The sequence below is a fragment of the Rhinoraja longicauda genome, chromosome 21, assembly GCF_053455715.1.
Source record: "Rhinoraja longicauda isolate Sanriku21f chromosome 21, sRhiLon1.1, whole genome shotgun sequence".
NCBI lineage: Eukaryota > Metazoa > Chordata > Chondrichthyes > Rajiformes > Arhynchobatidae > Rhinoraja > Rhinoraja longicauda.
The window spans coordinates 37,487,063-37,504,170 of NC_135973.1; the positions used below are offsets into that span (position 1 = coordinate 37,487,063).

The 17,108-nt window shown below is 46.7% G+C and overlaps 1 protein-coding gene across 1 annotated transcript in view; it reads left to right on the forward strand.

Annotated features, from left to right (window-relative positions):
• Nucleotides 1-17,108, forward strand: part of xylt1 (xylosyltransferase I) — a 294,644-nt gene that overhangs the window by 118,419 nt on the left and 159,117 nt on the right. Inside the window, exon 2 of the mRNA XM_078418358.1 lies at nt 10,782-11,289. Coding sequence (XP_078274484.1) covers nt 10,782-11,289 — 508 coding nt within the window. The remainder of the gene's footprint in view (nt 1-10,781; nt 11,290-17,108) is intronic.

A 17,108-nucleotide genomic window follows, 5' to 3' on the forward strand; every position in this document is an offset into this window, starting at 1 on the left:
AATGTCTGAGCCTGCCCAACCTCTCCCTATAGCTCAGGCCCTCAGGTCCCAGCAACATCTTTATAAATCTTCTTTGCACTGTTTCTAGATCAAAGACATCTTTCAATAGACAATAGACAATAGACAATAGGTGCAGGAATAGGCCATTCAGCCCTTCGAGCCAGCACCGCCATTCAATGCGATCATGGCTGATCACTCTCAATCAGTACCCCGTTCCTGCCTTCTCCCCATACCCCCTCACTCCGCTATCCTTAAGAGCTCTAGCCAGCTCTCTCTTGAAAGCATCCAACGAACTGGCCTCCACTGCCTTCTGAGGCAGAGAATTCCACACCTTCACCACTCTCTGACTGAAAAAGTTCTTCCTCATCTCCGTTCTAAATGGCCTACCCCTTATTCTTAAACTGTGGCCCCTTGTTCTGGACTCCCCCAACATTGGGAACATGTTTCCTGCCTCTAATGTGTCCAATCCCCTAATTATCTTATATGTTTCAATAAGATCCCCCCTCATCCTTCTAAATTCCAGTGTATATAGCAAGGTGACCAAAACTGAACACAATACTCCAAATGTGGCTCTACCAATGTCGTTTACAACTGTAACAAACATATCAATCTCTACAGATAAACACAATATGCTGGAGTAACTCGGCGGACCAGACAACATCTCTGGAGAAAAGGAATAGGTGACATTTCGAGTCGAGATCCTTCTTCAGATATTTAATGTCCTGAATGATGTTGGCCGACATGCCAAATGACCTCTTGACCACCCTACCTACCTGTGATGTCACTTTCACGGAACTATGCACCTACCCTTAGAGTCATAGATTGATACAGTGTGGAAACAGGCCCTCCTCTGACAGCTTGTTCCATACACCCACTACCCTCTGTGTGAAAAATGTACCCCTCGGATTCCTATTAAATCTTTTCCCCTTTACCTTGAACCTATGTCCTCTGGTCCTCAATTCCCCTACTCTGGGCAAAAGAGTCTGTGCATCTACCCGATCTATTCCTCTCATGATTTTATACACATCTATAAGATCACCCCTCATCCTCCTGCGCTCCATGGAATAGAGACCCAGCCTACTCAACCTCTCCTTATAGCTCACACCCTCTAGTCCTGGCAACATCCTCGTAAATCTTTTCTGAACCCTTTCAAGATTGACAATATCTTTCCTATAACATGGTGCCCACAACTGAACACAATATTCTAAATGTGGTCTCACCAACATCTTATACAACTGCAACATGACTTCCCAACTTCTAAACTCCATATCTCTGCTCTACAACACTCCCCAGAGCCCTGCCATTCACTGCAAAGGTCCTGCCCTGGTTTGACTTCCTAAAGTGCACCACTTTGGGGTGCGATCGGTGGCATGAAGAACAGGGTATGCATCATGAACTGAGGCCTCAGAGCTGAGCAGCACAATTGGGATGGGCAGGATAGTCGTGAACTTGTAGTTTCAACAGCGGTGACCGGCCAGCACCACAGTGGGAGGTGGGAACAGGTTGTCCATATACAGATCTTTTCAATACTTTGTGTAGGTATGGCTTTCCCAATTGTGGCCACTTGGGGGAAAGTGTGGCCACATTTGCTCTGTGATACTCTAAAAGAAGGTTGCACGGGAATCGACGTCATCCTAGGCACAACTGCTGAGGATTTGCGCCTAATCAAATTACCGGACTTATGCTAAACGACCTGTCTCACTCCTGGAAAAGATCTTTATTTTACATATCGATTGCATAGGACTGAAGAAAAATGTTAAGTTACTGAACTTTTGCTGGCGCACATAACTGAATGTAAGGTCTCCGGGGTATTTTGCATGGAATTAATTCATAAATAGCTCAAATCTATTGTGGGCATCTACAAAGTGGATCCTCATTGGGTTGAAAATAGTGTATCTGAAGTTTCCCCTCCACCGAGCAAGCTGGAGCAGTGCTTCCGATCGCAAGGGATTCATTCAGCAAACGCAACTTTGTGAGAAAATTCATTTCATACAGTATCTATTTAAAGACGTATAAATATTACTTCTGTATACGATTGAGTGCGCTGAATGGAATCCAGTGGTCTCTGCTGTTGATAAAGTCTATCTTGTTTTAGCTTGAGACTGTAATGTTTAATTATGTTATTAGTCTTGGAAGGATCTCTGATTATTCACAGAGGTGGCTTTTGAATACTCTCAACACTAGCTGACTTGCAAAATGCATCAATGTTACTTTAAGATGTCAGTAAATAAACAAAGTTTGGAAAGTTAAACTCACAGCAGTCTAAGTAAACCCAAGCCAATGAATGTGCCAACTGGTAAACCGGTGGAGCTAAAGGGGGCTTTATTCCTGATCGTTCTCGTGAGACTGCCAGTTACAGTGTGGTTTAGATCTCCATACACACTGCCATTGACACTATTTAGCTTAGAGGTACAGATACAGCGCGGAAACAGGCCCTTCGGCCCACCGAGTCCATGCCGACCAGAGATCCCCACACATTAACACTGCCCTACACATACTAGGGATAATTTGCAATTATACCAAGCCAATTAACCTACAAGCTTTAAAAAGATGGATTTAAAAAGAACGCTGTAGATCAAATCAGCAAACAATATCCATCTCTTCCATTTTATAAATTAGGTCAACAAAGCTTAAATTATTATGGCTGATCAGAAAAAATTTGATGAGTTTCTTTCTCAAAACCATTGGAGATAATTTGTATCGGATCATGATGGAGGCATAGTTCTGGTCTCCATTTAATTGAAAGGATACAGAGGTACTAGAGAAGTTGTTAAAAAGTATTCCCATGGATTAAATAAAACAAGGAAGAATTTATCAAGGAAGTCTGAACAGGCTGGGGTCATGCTCCCTTGAAAAGCCCAATGGAAGTAATTATAAGGAGTTTCTTGGCATTTTCACAGAACAGAGACAAAAACTAGAGGCTGGAAAATCAAATAGGGAATTGAGTCGAAACATCGTTATCTGAAGTATGAAAAATGATAGAACTGTGACCACATGGAGGAGAGAAGCAAAGAGCATGAGGTACATTTAAAAGGAAGCACATCCAGGAAGGGAGGATATCTTAAAGGTAATCACCATCGACCTACCCTTCATCTCCTCCTCCTACCTCTCACTAACCAACCTCTGGCCCATCTCACTTTTTACTGCCTAATGTTAGCAATCTTCCCCGTCCCACATAGTCTTGATGCAGGGTTTCAGTCAGAATTGTCAACTTATACATTTTGCATCCTCAGATGTTGCTTGACCAGCTGAGTTCTCCCAACAAAGAAAGTCTAGAGATATCTCTAAACTCCACATCTCTAGTCTCCCTCTCCCCTGCATCTCAGCCTGCAGAAGGGTTTCGACCCGAAACGTCACCTATTCCTTTTCTCCAGAGATACTTCCTGACCCGCTGAATACTCCAGCATTTTGTGTCTGTCTTTGGTGTAAATCAGTGTAAGAAAATAACTGTAGATGCTGGTACAAATCGAAGGTATTTATTTCACAAAATGCTGGAGTAACTCAGCAGGTCAGGTAGCATCTCAGGAGAGAAGGAATGGGTGACGTTTCAGGTCGAGACCCTTCTTCAGACTGATGTCAGGTGGGAGGGACAAAGGAAGGATATAGGTGGAGACAGGAAGATAGAGGGAGAACTGGGAAGGGGGAGGGGAAGAGAGGGACAGAGGAACTATCTAAAGTTGGAGAAGTCAATGTTCATACCACTGGGCCTCAAGCTGCCCAAGCGAAATATGAGGTGCTGTTCCTCCAATTTCCGGTGGGCCTCACTATGGCACTGGAGGAGGCCCATGACAGAAAGGTCAGACTGGGAGTGGGAAGGGGAGTTGAAGTGCTCAGCCACTGGGAGATCAGGTTGGTTGAGGCGGACTGAGCGAAGGTGTTGAGCGAAACGATCGCCGAGCCTGCGTTTGGTTTCGCCGATGTAAATAAGTTGACATCTAGAGCAGCGGATATAATAGATGAGGTTGGAGGAGGTGCAGGTGAACCTCTGTCTCACCTGGAAAGACTGTTTGGGTCCTTGGATGGAGTTGAGGGGGGAGGTAAAGGGACAGGTGTTGCATCTCCTGCGGTTGCAGGGGAAAGTGCCCGGGGATGGGGTGGTTTGGGTAAGAAGGGACGAGTGGACCAGGGAGTTATGGAGGGAGCGGACTCTGCAGAACGCAGAAAGGGGAGGGGATGGGAAGATGTGGCCAGTGGTGGGGTCCCGTTGGAGGTGACGGAAATGTTGGAGGATGATTTGTTGGATATGCTGGCTGGTAGGGTGGAAGGTGAGAACGAGGGGGATTCTGTCCTTGTTACAAATGGGGGAGGGGGAGTAAGAGCGGAGTTGCGGGATGTAGAAGAGACCCTAGTGAGAGTCTCATCTATAATGGGAGAGGGGAAGCCCCGTTTTCCTGAAGAATGAGGTGTAAACCACCTTTCTACACACGAGTTCTCCCAGCACGGTTTTTCTTGGCAAATACTTAACACTATACATTTCTTGGTAAACGGCATTCATCTCCAACAATATCTAGAAACGGGCTTACTATCACCTCCCATCTTGCAACACAGATTTTTTTTGCCTTGTTGAGCTCCAATGAAATATCTTCTCATTGGCACAGTGACGCAGTGGTAGAGTTGCTGCCTTACAGCGCCAGAAACCCGGGTTTAATCTTGACAATGGGTCCTGTCTGTACGGAGTTTGTACGTTCTCCCCGTGACTTCATTGTACGGGCGATCACTGGTCGGTGTGGGCTTGGTGGGCCGGAGGGCCAGTTTCCATGGTGTATGTCTAAACTAAACTAAACTCTTATGGCCTAGCGGCACTTTTTAAGAGCTTCGAAGACTCCTGATTCCAAGTAATTTTTATCTGTAACTTCTAGCTGTTAACTACTCCATCACATTTATGACCGCATGGGATTCATTTGCCCACTAGTCGTCCAATGTTATGAAAATTATGAACTAGTTGTGTAAAACTGAGCCATTCTTTGCATTGAGCAAATATTATGACCCATTTTATCAGTGCTGTTTGATGAATTGTACCCCTACCATCTGTTTGAGCCTTTCTTGTCCACCACAATGGGGGCCACATCATATCACTGCCTTGTATCAGTCCTTTGGCAGTGGCATCATTGGTGCTCCTTGGGTATTCAATGGGCATGTGTGTAGTTCTGCATTTAGACAATACCCAACGTTGCTTTTAACTGAGATTGAAGATGTGCTGTGGGTGTGAGGTGGAGGGAGTGGTCATTTCATTTCATTCTACAGTCGTTTAGTTTAGTTTAGAGATACAGCGCGGTAACAGGCCCTTCGGCCCACCGAGGCCACATTGACCAGCGATCCCCACACACTAACACTATCCTGCACACACGATGGACAATTTATAATTATACCAAGCCAATTAACCTACAAAACTGCACGTCTTTGGAGTGTGGGAGGAAACCGAAGATCTCGGAGAAAACGCACGCAGGTCACGGGGAGAACGTACAAACTCCGTACAGACAAGCACCCATAGTCAGGATCGAACCTGGGTCTCTGGAGCTGTAAGGCAGTAGCTGTACCCACTACGCCAGTGTGACGCCCGTAATATTGCATTTGCCCTTGTCTCAGTGCTTTGGCAGTGGCATCATTGGTGCTCCTTTCACAGAACTGGCCTCCAGTTGGCACCAGGCACATTGTGTTGAACTGCTACTCTGAATCCGACCCTGTCCCTGTCCTGCACAATTCATCTTGTCCATTCGATGGACCTTCAGTGTTTTCTAAATAGTTCGCTGGTTGTGGAAATGATTTTCCAATCCACATGGTAGACACTTCCTTCCATCCACAGTGTTTGTTTTTCATCCACTCTGGGTCCCATGTTCAATGCTTGTGGCATCAAAGCTACATTGGGAGTACGTTCCCTTTAGCAGACACCTGTGTGCTATGAATATTGACTTCTCTAACTTCAAGCAACTCTTGCTTTTCCCTCTCCCTCCATCCCTCCCCCACCCTAGTTCTCTGATTAGTTTCACTGTCCTGATTAATTTTACTGTTTGTATGCCTCGTCACCACCTTCTCCTCGGCTGACAATGGTCCAGTCTACATTTCCTTGAACATCGTCTGTTTTGATCTGTCGTTTTCACACCTTACCCTTTCATTAGAGATGTGAAAGGGTAAGGTGTGAAAACGACAGATCAAAGCTGACTCCCTTTCCCCCCGACTCTCAGTCTGAAAATGGGTCTTGACCAGAAACGTCACCCATTCCTTCTCTCCAGAGGTGCTGCTTCTCCCGCTGAGTTACTCCAGCATTTTGTGTCTACTTTTCCTTTTCCATATTTTGCCATGGCCTTCAACCATGCGTTGGTCGGTTCTGTCCTGGGTTTGGTTAGCCCTGCAGTTTTATACACCAGTATATGTTTTCCCGGAGGCTCGTGAACCAACCATTATCTCAGACTGGGCTCCCAGATTCCACCAGTAATCGAATCTCTGAGTGAATGTTTAAAGGAGGCAAAACTGCAATTACTTTCGTCAGTAGACACAAAATGCTGGAGTAATTCAGCGGGTCAGGCAGCATCTCGGGAGAGAAGGGATGGGTCTCAACCCGAAACGTCACCCATTCCTCCTCTCCCGAGATGCTGCCTGACCCGCTGAGTTACTCCAGCATTTTGTGTCTACCTTTGATTTAAACCAGCATCTGCAGTTCTTTCCTACACATTACTTTCGTCAGCTTTGTTAACAAAGTATTAAAGGATTCGACTCATTGTTCCCGGTGGTATGTAAAACTATGATAGACACAAAATGCTGGAGTAACTCAGTGGGACAGGCAGCATCTCGGGAGAGAAGGAATGGGTGACGTTACGGGTCGAGACCCTTCTTCAGACTGGGTGAACTATGATGATGGCCAACCTTTTAATTTTTCAGTGTTTTGCAATATGACAATAGACAATAGACAATAGACAATAGGTGCAGGAGTAGGCCATTCAGCCCTTCGAGCCAGCACCGCCATTCAATGCGATCATGGCTGATCACTCTCAATCAGTACCCCGTTCCTGCCTTCTCCCCATTGTTGGTAATACACCCAACATATTCTTTAGTGTCTCATTTGAGAGCTTTATAAAATGGTGCAATTCTATCCCATTTTGATGGAATCTTTCATCAAGCAGTCAAAGAGTCATAGCGCTTCTGATGACACGCCTCAGCAATTCTCTATCCAAGATGCTGGAAAATAGTAGGTGACTTAAGTTCACAACAGGGATACTTTAGTGAACAAATTAAAAAGCTTTCGCTGAGGGACAATATTCTTGCTGCGGCCTGGTGCCAGATAGCTGACTGAGTCTGCACAGCTCTATTCACAGAGAGCAGCTCAGTTTAGTTTACAGATACAGCGTGGAAATAGGCCCTTTGGCCCACTGAGTCCACGCCGACCAACGATCACCCATGCACTGGTTGTGTCCTATAACATGAGGATAATATACAGAAGCCAATTGAACAACAAACCTGCACGTTTTTTAAAAATGTGGGAGAAAATCGACGTACCCGGAGAAAACCCACGCAGTCACAGGGAGAAGTGATAAACTCCATACAGACAGCTCCCGTAGTCAGGATCAAAGCCAGGTCTCTGGCGCTGTAAGGCAGCAACTCTACCACTGTGCCACTGTGCTGCCCTAGTGATCATATACTACAATTTATAAAGGAGTGGACAAGCCACATATGCAAAAGAATGCACCCTGCACCACGTAACCACGGGTTTATGTACAACTAGACCAAGTGGACCCGTTGGGCCCAAACCTCTCCTGCATTGGTGCAGCACCCTCTCCTCCCCCCCCCCCCCCCCCCTTCCCCTCTCCTCGCCCCTCTCCCCTCCCTAGGAGATAGATTTAAACTTTAACCTGTGAATAATTTAAAAATATAACACCAATTTCAATGAAACTTCTTCCATTAGCACCAAAGAGTAAGGCGGCCCTAAAATTGTCACGCTATCGTGTACTGTTTTGGCTGTAGTTCAGGAACAAACAAACAAACAAACAAACAAACAAACGAGAGTTTTAGTATATAGATTGTACATCATACCGATCTGTACAGCACTCACTGTCAGATTCCCAGCACAGGCCAACATTTACAATCAATGACTGGTGTACGGCATAAAGTAATGGTGCTTAGAATGTATCTTTCAGCAAAAACTTGTCATCCTCAACCTTAAATATCACTAGCGGTGCAAATGGAGAAACCTGAGCAATGAAGATGCCAGCGACTGTCAGAAACATGGACTGCCCATTGCCCTCCACAGACACTGCCTCACCCGCTAACTTCCTTAAGTTGGTTTTTATTTTGCTCAAGACACTTGTACGCGTCAGCATTTTTGTTTAGTATGAGTACAGTGCAGAGACAATCTGGGATGAAATATACAACATCGTCCATTCCTTCTCTCCAGAGATGCTGCCTGTCCCGCTGAGTTACTCCAGCATTTCAGTGTAAACCAACATCTGCAATTCAATGCTCTATATAATGTAGACCTAGCTCTATTTTATCATGAGATTCAACCCAGTGGGACTAATGGATGGATCAATAATTAAAATTTATCGGTCACTTTCTGTAAACGAAGGACGCGTTGAGCATGTAATCCCGAGGGGCTTTTATCAGTGAGCATTGAAAATGAAGGACTGTAGTGAGCAGCTAGTGTAATGACTTATATTCACTTTGGTCCCACAACACAGTTGTAGATAATTGTGATAGACACAAACAGCTGGAGTAACTCAACAGGTCAGGCAGCATCTCTGGAGAGAAGGAATAGGTGACGTTTCACAGAGTGCTGCAGTAACTCAGCTGGACAGGCAGCATCTCTTGAGAGAGGAATGGGTGATGTTTCGGGTCCTGACCCTTCTTCAGACTGAGAGTCAGGGGAAAGGGAAACGAGAGATATAGACGGTGATGTAGAGAAATGTAGATCAAATTAATGAAAGATATGCAAACAAGTAACGATGATAAAGGGAGCAGGCCATTGATTGCTGTGGCCTAGGTGAAAACGAGTTGCAGACAACGAGACTCAACATTTGTGATATTTGTGATATTTGTGATTGGTTAGATATTTGGAGAAAAATGTTGGAGACACATTAACAGAAAATTGTGTGAGCAGGACTGGGTGACACAGTGGCACAATGAGTGGTGATGCCACTTCACTGTGCCAGCATAATCTTGGCTCAATCTTGACTTCTCATGTTGTCTGAATGGAGTTTGCACATTCTCCGTTTGGTTATGTGGGTTTCCACTTGGATCTCCAGTTTCATTCTCCATCCTGAAAACCTGGTTGATAGATTAATTGTCCATTCTATTGCCCTTGTGTCGTAAGTAAGTGGTAGATCTGTGGTGCTTGACGAGAATGTTGGGGACAATAGACATCAGAGAAAGGTAGGGGGGAAATTGTGTTGCTCCGAGACCTGGCATGAACCTAATGACCCAACGCCTCCCTTTTAGTTTTAGAGATACAGCGCGGAAGCAGGCCCTTTGGCCCACTGAGTCCGCACCGACCAGCGATCCCCGCACATTAACACTATCCTACACTCATTAGGGACAATTTACATTTATGCCAAGCCAATTAACCTACAAACCTGTACATCTTTGGGGTGTGGGGGGAAACCGAAGATTCCAGAGAAAACCCACGCAGGTCACGGGGAGAACGTACAAACTCCGTACAGACAGCACCGGTAGTCGGGATCGAACCCGGGTCTCTGGCGCTGCAAGCGCTGTGAGGCAGCAACTCTACCGCTGCGCCACCGTGCTGCCCTATGTCATAAGGAAACGTGGAAGTTGTCATTTTACAAAGCAGTGGGGCTTATTTTCCACCATGCACCATGATTTGGCCCTGTGTTATATCCACGTGCATTATCACACATATGCTTTAGTTGCTGCCCCTGAGTCATGTGGAGAGACAAAATATTTGTAACGTACTTTGGTCATTAGACATGGTAACTAGGGTTACCAACTGTCCCGTATTAGCCGGGACATCCCGTATATTGGGTTAAATTGGTTTGTCCTGTACGGGACCGCCCTTGTCCGGGGGGGTGCTGTAGGCCCGGACAGTGTAGGCCCGGACAGTGTAGGCCCGGACAGTGTAGGCCCGGACACTGTAGGCCCGGACACTGTAGGCCCGGACACTGTAGGCCCGGACACTGTAGGCCCGGACACTGTAGGCCCGGACACTGTAGGCCCGGACACTGTAGGCCCGGACACTGTAGGCCCGGACACTGTAGGCCCGGACACTGTAGGCCCGGAGGCCGCTGTAGGCCTGGAGGCCGCTGTAGGCCTGGAGGCCGCTGTAGGGGGACTCCCCGGGGGACAGTGTAGGCCCAGACCATTTTTTTTTAATCAAAAATATTTATTCAAATATTTAAATAATATATACAATACAATAAAACCAAAACAGAACCCACCACCAGAATACTATACAAACAAATATACCAATTGAAACTATTATACAATTATATTACAATCCCCATCCAGGATACATCCAATCCCCCGCGGTGCCCAGCGGTCCCGGAAATCCTCCAGGGTGCCCGTGGACAGCGCGTAGTGCCCAGATAGTGTAGGCCCAGGGGCCGCTGTAGGCCTGGACACTGTAGGCCCGGAGGCCCAGGCGCCGCCTAACGGAGGTTCCCACCTCCCGGCCTGGGCGGCCTCCATTGGTAGCCGCTGGCTGGGTGAAGTCCTGTGGGGCGTGGGGTGGTGACGTCACCTTTTGTCCCTTATTTGGGAGTGGGGAAGTTGGCAACCCTAGTGGTAACTGACTGACTGTTGATATTCACAGCCTGGTTTGTTTGCTTCTGTTGCAGGATGTGCTTCTGTCACACAAGCCAAAGGAGAAAAACCGAATTGACAGCAACAATGAAAATTCTGTCCCGAAAGACTTTGAAAATATCGATAACAGTAATTTTGGATCAAGAACACAAAAGCAAAAGCTGCAATCGGAAGTGAAAAGTAAAGGCGTGGTGGTGCAGAAGGCCAAGTATGAGCAGCTGGCTAAAGCCAAGGACCATTCACTGTTGGCCAAGAACGGCAATGAAGTCTTACCCCAGGCACACTCTAAGGCCAGAAATGCCAGCAACCCCCAACTAAACTACAAGACCGTGAGTCACTACAAAGGGGGGGTGATTGGAAAAAGCTCTCAGGAGTTGCACTATGAGCGGGCTCCGAGATGTGAAATTACAGGCAAGGAAGCCTTGTCAGCCCTCTCCAGGGCTAAAAGCAAGCATTGTCGCCAAGAAATTGCTGAACTGTACTGCCTTCATAAAGATGGAAAGTTAATGCCGGAGAAGGTACCTCGCTTGTGTCCATTGGAGGGTAAGGATAATCACTTGGGGGAAGTCTGCCTCTCCCCCCCCTCTTTCCTTTCTCCTCCCCCCTGTCCCCCTCTCCCCCTTCTCTGTCTGCCCCATTCTACCCCTCTCTGTCTTCACCCTCTTCCCCTCTTTCTGTCTGCCACCTTTCTGTCTCCCTCGCTCTCTCTACCTGTATCCTTCACTATATCTTTTTAATTTTGACACATTTCCACCATAGTTCAGATATCATGTCGCATAATTCTGTACCCTACAGTATGAACATAAGAAAGCCCGTCATTTTCATTCTGCTTTAAAAAAACAGCGACTTGCAATAGAAAATTGTGCCTAGTTTACTTCAGAAGGAAGGAACGAAAGTCGATCTGACCGCCATTTAAGATGGTGGACCTTTGGATCACTCTGCTTTAACCCAAATGTAGGAAGGCATAACAATAGTAGCTGATAGTACAGGTGCTCCTCAACTTACAATGGGGTTACGTTCCAATAAATATCGTACGTGGAAATGCATTTAATACATCTGATCACGTGGCTGGAAGCGAGCTGCGGGTCGCTGCCTTTGCCCAGCGTTTGCACCATTGTAGAGTCGAAATATCGTAAGTCGAAGCATCGTTAGTCGGGGAACATGTGTATTATATAACCCAAGTGTTATGCGGTTGTACTTTGGTAGCTGAATAAAACCTTGGCCTACTGGCACTGGCTGACTGCCAGTGCTCAGCCATTCACTGCGAGCTCAATCCGCGTATCCGTTCATGCTGGGACAAACATGGAATGCTGGAAAATATGACTTAACAACGGAAGCAGGCCCCCAAGCCGGCTCTACCATTTAATAAGCTCATATCCGATGAGGCACGGTGGTGCAGTGGTAGAGTTGCTGCCTTACAGAGACCCGGGTTCCATCCCGACTAAGGGTGCTACCTGTACGAAATTTGTACGTTCTCCCTGTGACCTGCGTGGGTTTTCTCCGAGATCTTCAGTCTCCTACAGCACTCCAAAAAAGTGCAGGTTTGTAGGTTAATTGGCTTGGTATAAATGTAAATTGTCCCTAGTGTGTGTATGATTGTGTTAATGTGCTGGGATCGCTGGTTGGTGCGGACTCAGTGAGTGAAGGGCCTGTTTCAGCGCTGTATCTCCAAACTAAATCTGATCAGATTGTAACTTCAACTCCACGTTTGCACCTTTCTCAGGTAACCTTGGTTATTACTTGTCCATTAAAATATTCACATGCTGTTTGACACGCTGAGTTGCTCCAGACTTTTTCTGTCTAAAAATATTCAAAGATTCAGATTGCATCAACCGATGAAGAAATGTCAATGATTCATGACCCTCTGATGGAATGAACACAATATTTGGCCTAAATAGATAACCTCTTATTTTTAAACAGTGACCTCTAGTTATAGATTCTGCTACAATAGAAACATCCTCTCCACCTTCTGCCCTGTCTATTACACCTGGGATCTTTATAGATTTCATTTCAGTCCTTCTCACACTCCATGTCCCTCGGATCGCCTGTGCCCAACCTCTCCAAAAATCTTCAGGCTAATTGCTTCCTTTCCCTCTCATTTGTTTCACCTTGTGAAAAAATATAAGTGTAGGGAATTGTTTGAATTATTTTCCTTCATTTTATTATTTTTAATTACTTGTGGATTTTTTTTGTATTAATAATTGATTTTTAACAAATGGTCAAACATTTTAGTTTAGTTTTGAGATACAGTGCGGAAACAGATCGTTCAGCCCACTGAGTCCACGCCGACCAGCGATCTCCGCACATTAGCACTTTCGTACACACACTGGGGGCAATGTACACTTATACCAAGCCAATTATTTTTATTAATAATTGATTTAGAACGGAGATGAGGAAGAACTTTTTCAGTCAGAGAGTGGTGAAGGTGTGGAATTCTCTGCCTCAGAAGGCAGTGGAGGCCAGTTCGTTGGATGCTTTCAAGAGAGAGCTGGATAGAGCTCTTAAGGATAGCGGAGTGAGGGGGTATGGGGAGAGGGCAGGAACGGGGTACTGATTGAGAGTGATCAGCCATGATCGCATTGAATGGCGGTGCTGGCTCGAAGGGCTGAATGGCCTACTCCTGCACCTATTGTCTATTGTCTATTGTCTATTAACCTACAAATCTGTACATCTTTGGAATGTGGGAGGAAACCGGAGCACCCGGAGAAAACCCACACGGATCATGAGGATCATGAACAGATCCATAGTCAAGATCGAACCCGGGTCTTGCGCTGTGAGGCAGCAACTCTACCGCTGTGCCACCTTGCCGCCCTATTGGTTATCTTTATATCTCTGTCCGAAGCACTTAAAAAACAGGTCCAAAGCCTGTCTCTGCATCGAGCTACCAGGAGCCAGCAGAGGAGCATAGTGTCCATTGCCAAGGATGTGCCAGCCAGCAGGAGCCTGCTCTGCATGACAGGTGCATTGTGTCCTCAGCTGGCGAGTGACCGTGGGAGGTGGGCATCACGGGCAGCTAGAATGTAGAGGAGGCTGGGCATGGGCACACCCGTTCAGTAATCTTACTCTCGTCAACTGCAGTCAGATCTCCAAGGGAACTGTTCAACCTGTGGCAATTACCCCACCAAGGGCTTTCAGCAACAAAGTATGGTGGAACAGCCACTGGGACTCCGCCAGGAGTTGGAGGTAGGGTTGCCCTTGTCCCGTATTAGTAGGGTTGCCAACTTCCTCACTCCCAAATAAGGGAAAAAGGGTGACGTCACCGCCCCGCGCCCCACGTGACCTCACCCAGCCAGTGGTCACGTGCTCCCGCTCCACCAATGGCGGCTGCCCGGGTGGTAACGTCACCTTGTCCTGTATTTGGGAGTGAGGAAGTTGGCAACCCTAGTTGAAGATAGCTCTATCCTGAGGAGTAGATAGGTCTAGCCCCAAAAGAACTGGACACCCGTGCCAGTGACAGGACTGGCTGGCAAACAACCACTAGGAAGGCTGTCAGCAGTTTGGAAGATAATCGCTGGAGCTGACTGGTTGGTGCCAGAGACAGGAGGAAGGCTACAGCCCTAAACACCCCCACAGTGGCCTTCATGTGTCCCCCCTCACTGCTACCGCTTGTGTGCCTCATGCATCAGACTCGTGAGACACACTCAATCCCACAAGACACAAGACTGCACAACTATGCAATCATTATCTACCACGGGCCACACCACCATGGTGGAACCAGAATAATAATTAATGTGACTAGGAAGCTTGGCCCCATTCGCTTGAAGCACGTGGAATGAGTGGGTTAACCTATAATGAGCGTTTGTTGGCACAGGGCCTGTGCTCGCTGGAGTTTACAAGAATGAGGGGGGACCTCATTGAAACGTACAGAATAACGAAAGGCCTGGATGGAGTGGATGTGGAGAGAATGTTTCCACTAGTGGGAGATCTAGGACCAGAGGTCATAGCCTCAGAATTAAAGGACGTTCCTTTCGGAAGGAGATGAGAAATTACTTTAGTCAGAGGGTGGTGAATCTGTGGAATTCATTGCCACAGGAGGCTGTGGAAGCCAAGTCAGTGGATATTTTTAAGGCACAGATAGATTCTTGATTGGTACGGGTGTCAGGGGTTGATTGGGAGAAGGCAGGAGAATGGGGTTGGGAGGGAGAGGTAGATCATCCATGATTGAATGGTGAAGTAGACTTAATGGGCCGAATGGCCTAATTCTACCCCTATCACTTATGACCGTTACCAGATAAGTTAAAGAAGCAAGTTGTTTGAGCATCAGTGCAGACGAGAGTGATGTGATAAAACCCTGCATGCTGAATGCAGCATAGATTATCCGTGATGTCTCCTGGGAGTTCAGAGGAGGGCTCGGAATGCTTTATGCGATGTTAATTTGAAATTTGCACGGTTATTAATGCTGCATTGACTATTTATTTCATGCTGAGACGGAAACCTTGAGTAAGTGAAATCAGCTAATGCTTCCATCATGGTCAGTCCCCTGGCTCTTGGGTAAAGGTGTTTGATCACACTGGCATTTGTCACTGGCCACACCACTGTTAGCAGTACCTCTTTGATTGGGGAAAAAAACACTTCTTGCACTGTTCTGAGTCAGCAGAAATAGAAAGCAGAACTGCCAATTAACCTTTAGGAATTAATTTCCAAGTTCATTCTCTCATCAAAAACGACTCAGAAGTGAGGAGAAGTCACCTGCCGGGCAATTGAGATACCGAGGAATATAAAATGTTTGCTGCTCCTTAGCCTCTGCCTTTACGAAGCACTCAGCACCTTCTGTGCCGCATCAGGAACCTCTGTGATGCTTCTTGGTTCAAGCAGTTCCTCATTTGAGGATGCCATCTGATATTTAACTCCCACACTAAGACTCTGTAATGGTAAGTTTCTCAAGGTTCAGCCTAGATGCTGCTGGATAGGTGTCATAGAGTCACAGAGTGATACAGCCTGGAAACGCTTGCCCACACCGGCCAACAGGTCCCTACTACACTGGTCCCACCTGCCCGCGTTTGGTCCATATCCCTCCAAACCTGTCCTATCCATGTACCTGCCTAACTGTTTAGTTTAGTTTAGTTTAGAGATACAGCGCAGAAACAGGCCCTTTCGGCCCACCGGGTCCACGCCGACCAGCGATCCCCGCACATTAACACTATCCTACACCCACTAGGGACAATTTTTACATTTACCAAGCCAATTAACCTACAAACCTGTACGTCTCTGGAGTGTGGGAGGAAACCAAAGATCTCGGAGAAAACCCACGCAGATCAGGGGGAGAACGTACAAACCCCATCTTAAACATTGGTATACTTCGTGCCTCAACTATCTCATCTGGCAGCTTGTTCCATACACCCACCACCCTTTGCGTGTAAAAGTTACCCCTCAGATTCCCATTAAATCTTTCCCCTTTCACCTTGAACCTTTGTCCTCTGGTCCCTGATTCACCTACTGTGGGCAAGAGACTCTGTGCACCTGTGCAACGGTGTGGCGTTTCACATCCTGGTTCATCGTTGCACAAGCTGCAGATCGCTGCACTGTTGGAGATGCTGTTGGCCAGGTGTGGCATTAAACAGAGCCCGCACTCCCATACCCCACCCCCCAACTCTGTTCTAAAAGATCCCATGTGTGCTGCATCTCCTATGTTACATTAGTGACCACTTCAGATGGGATATCGTGAGGTTTCACTTTCTACTTTCGGTGTAACAAATCAATACTTTGTACAAAATCATGAGAGGAATAATGCGGGTAGATGCACAGAGTCTCTTGCCCAGAATAGGGCAATTGAGGACCAGAGGACATAGGTTTAAAGTGAAGGGGAAAAGATTTAATAGGAATCTGAGGGGTAAGGTTTTCACACAAAGGCTGGTGGTTCACGATTGAGCACAGAATCATAGCTACATCCTGCATGACTATGACAAAGGTATCTCGGCTCTCCTCGATCTTCTCATTCTCCAGCTTTGTGTTGACTTTGATTTGATGGACCGTGGCTGGCCAGGGAGTTGGTGCCATTGGTTTCTTGTTGGCATCTACTATGTTCCACTCCAGCACATGTGGCTTTCCAGGAACCATTCTTTACTTCCGGTGTTCCTTATCCCCCCCCCCCCCCCCCCTCCATCCCTCCCCCACCCAAGTAGTACTAGCTTTAAAGTCGTCTTGTTGAGCCGAATTGTCTTTAACCCGTTTACACAGCTAACAATGCCCTGTTTCCTTTATCATTGTTACTTTTTTGCATATCTTTCATTCACTTGTTCTATATCTCTACATCACCGTCTATATCTCCCGTTTCCCTTTCCTCTGACTCTCAGTCTGAAGAAGGGTCTTGACCCGAAATGTCACCTATTCCTTTTCTCCAGAGATGCTGTCTGACCCGCTGA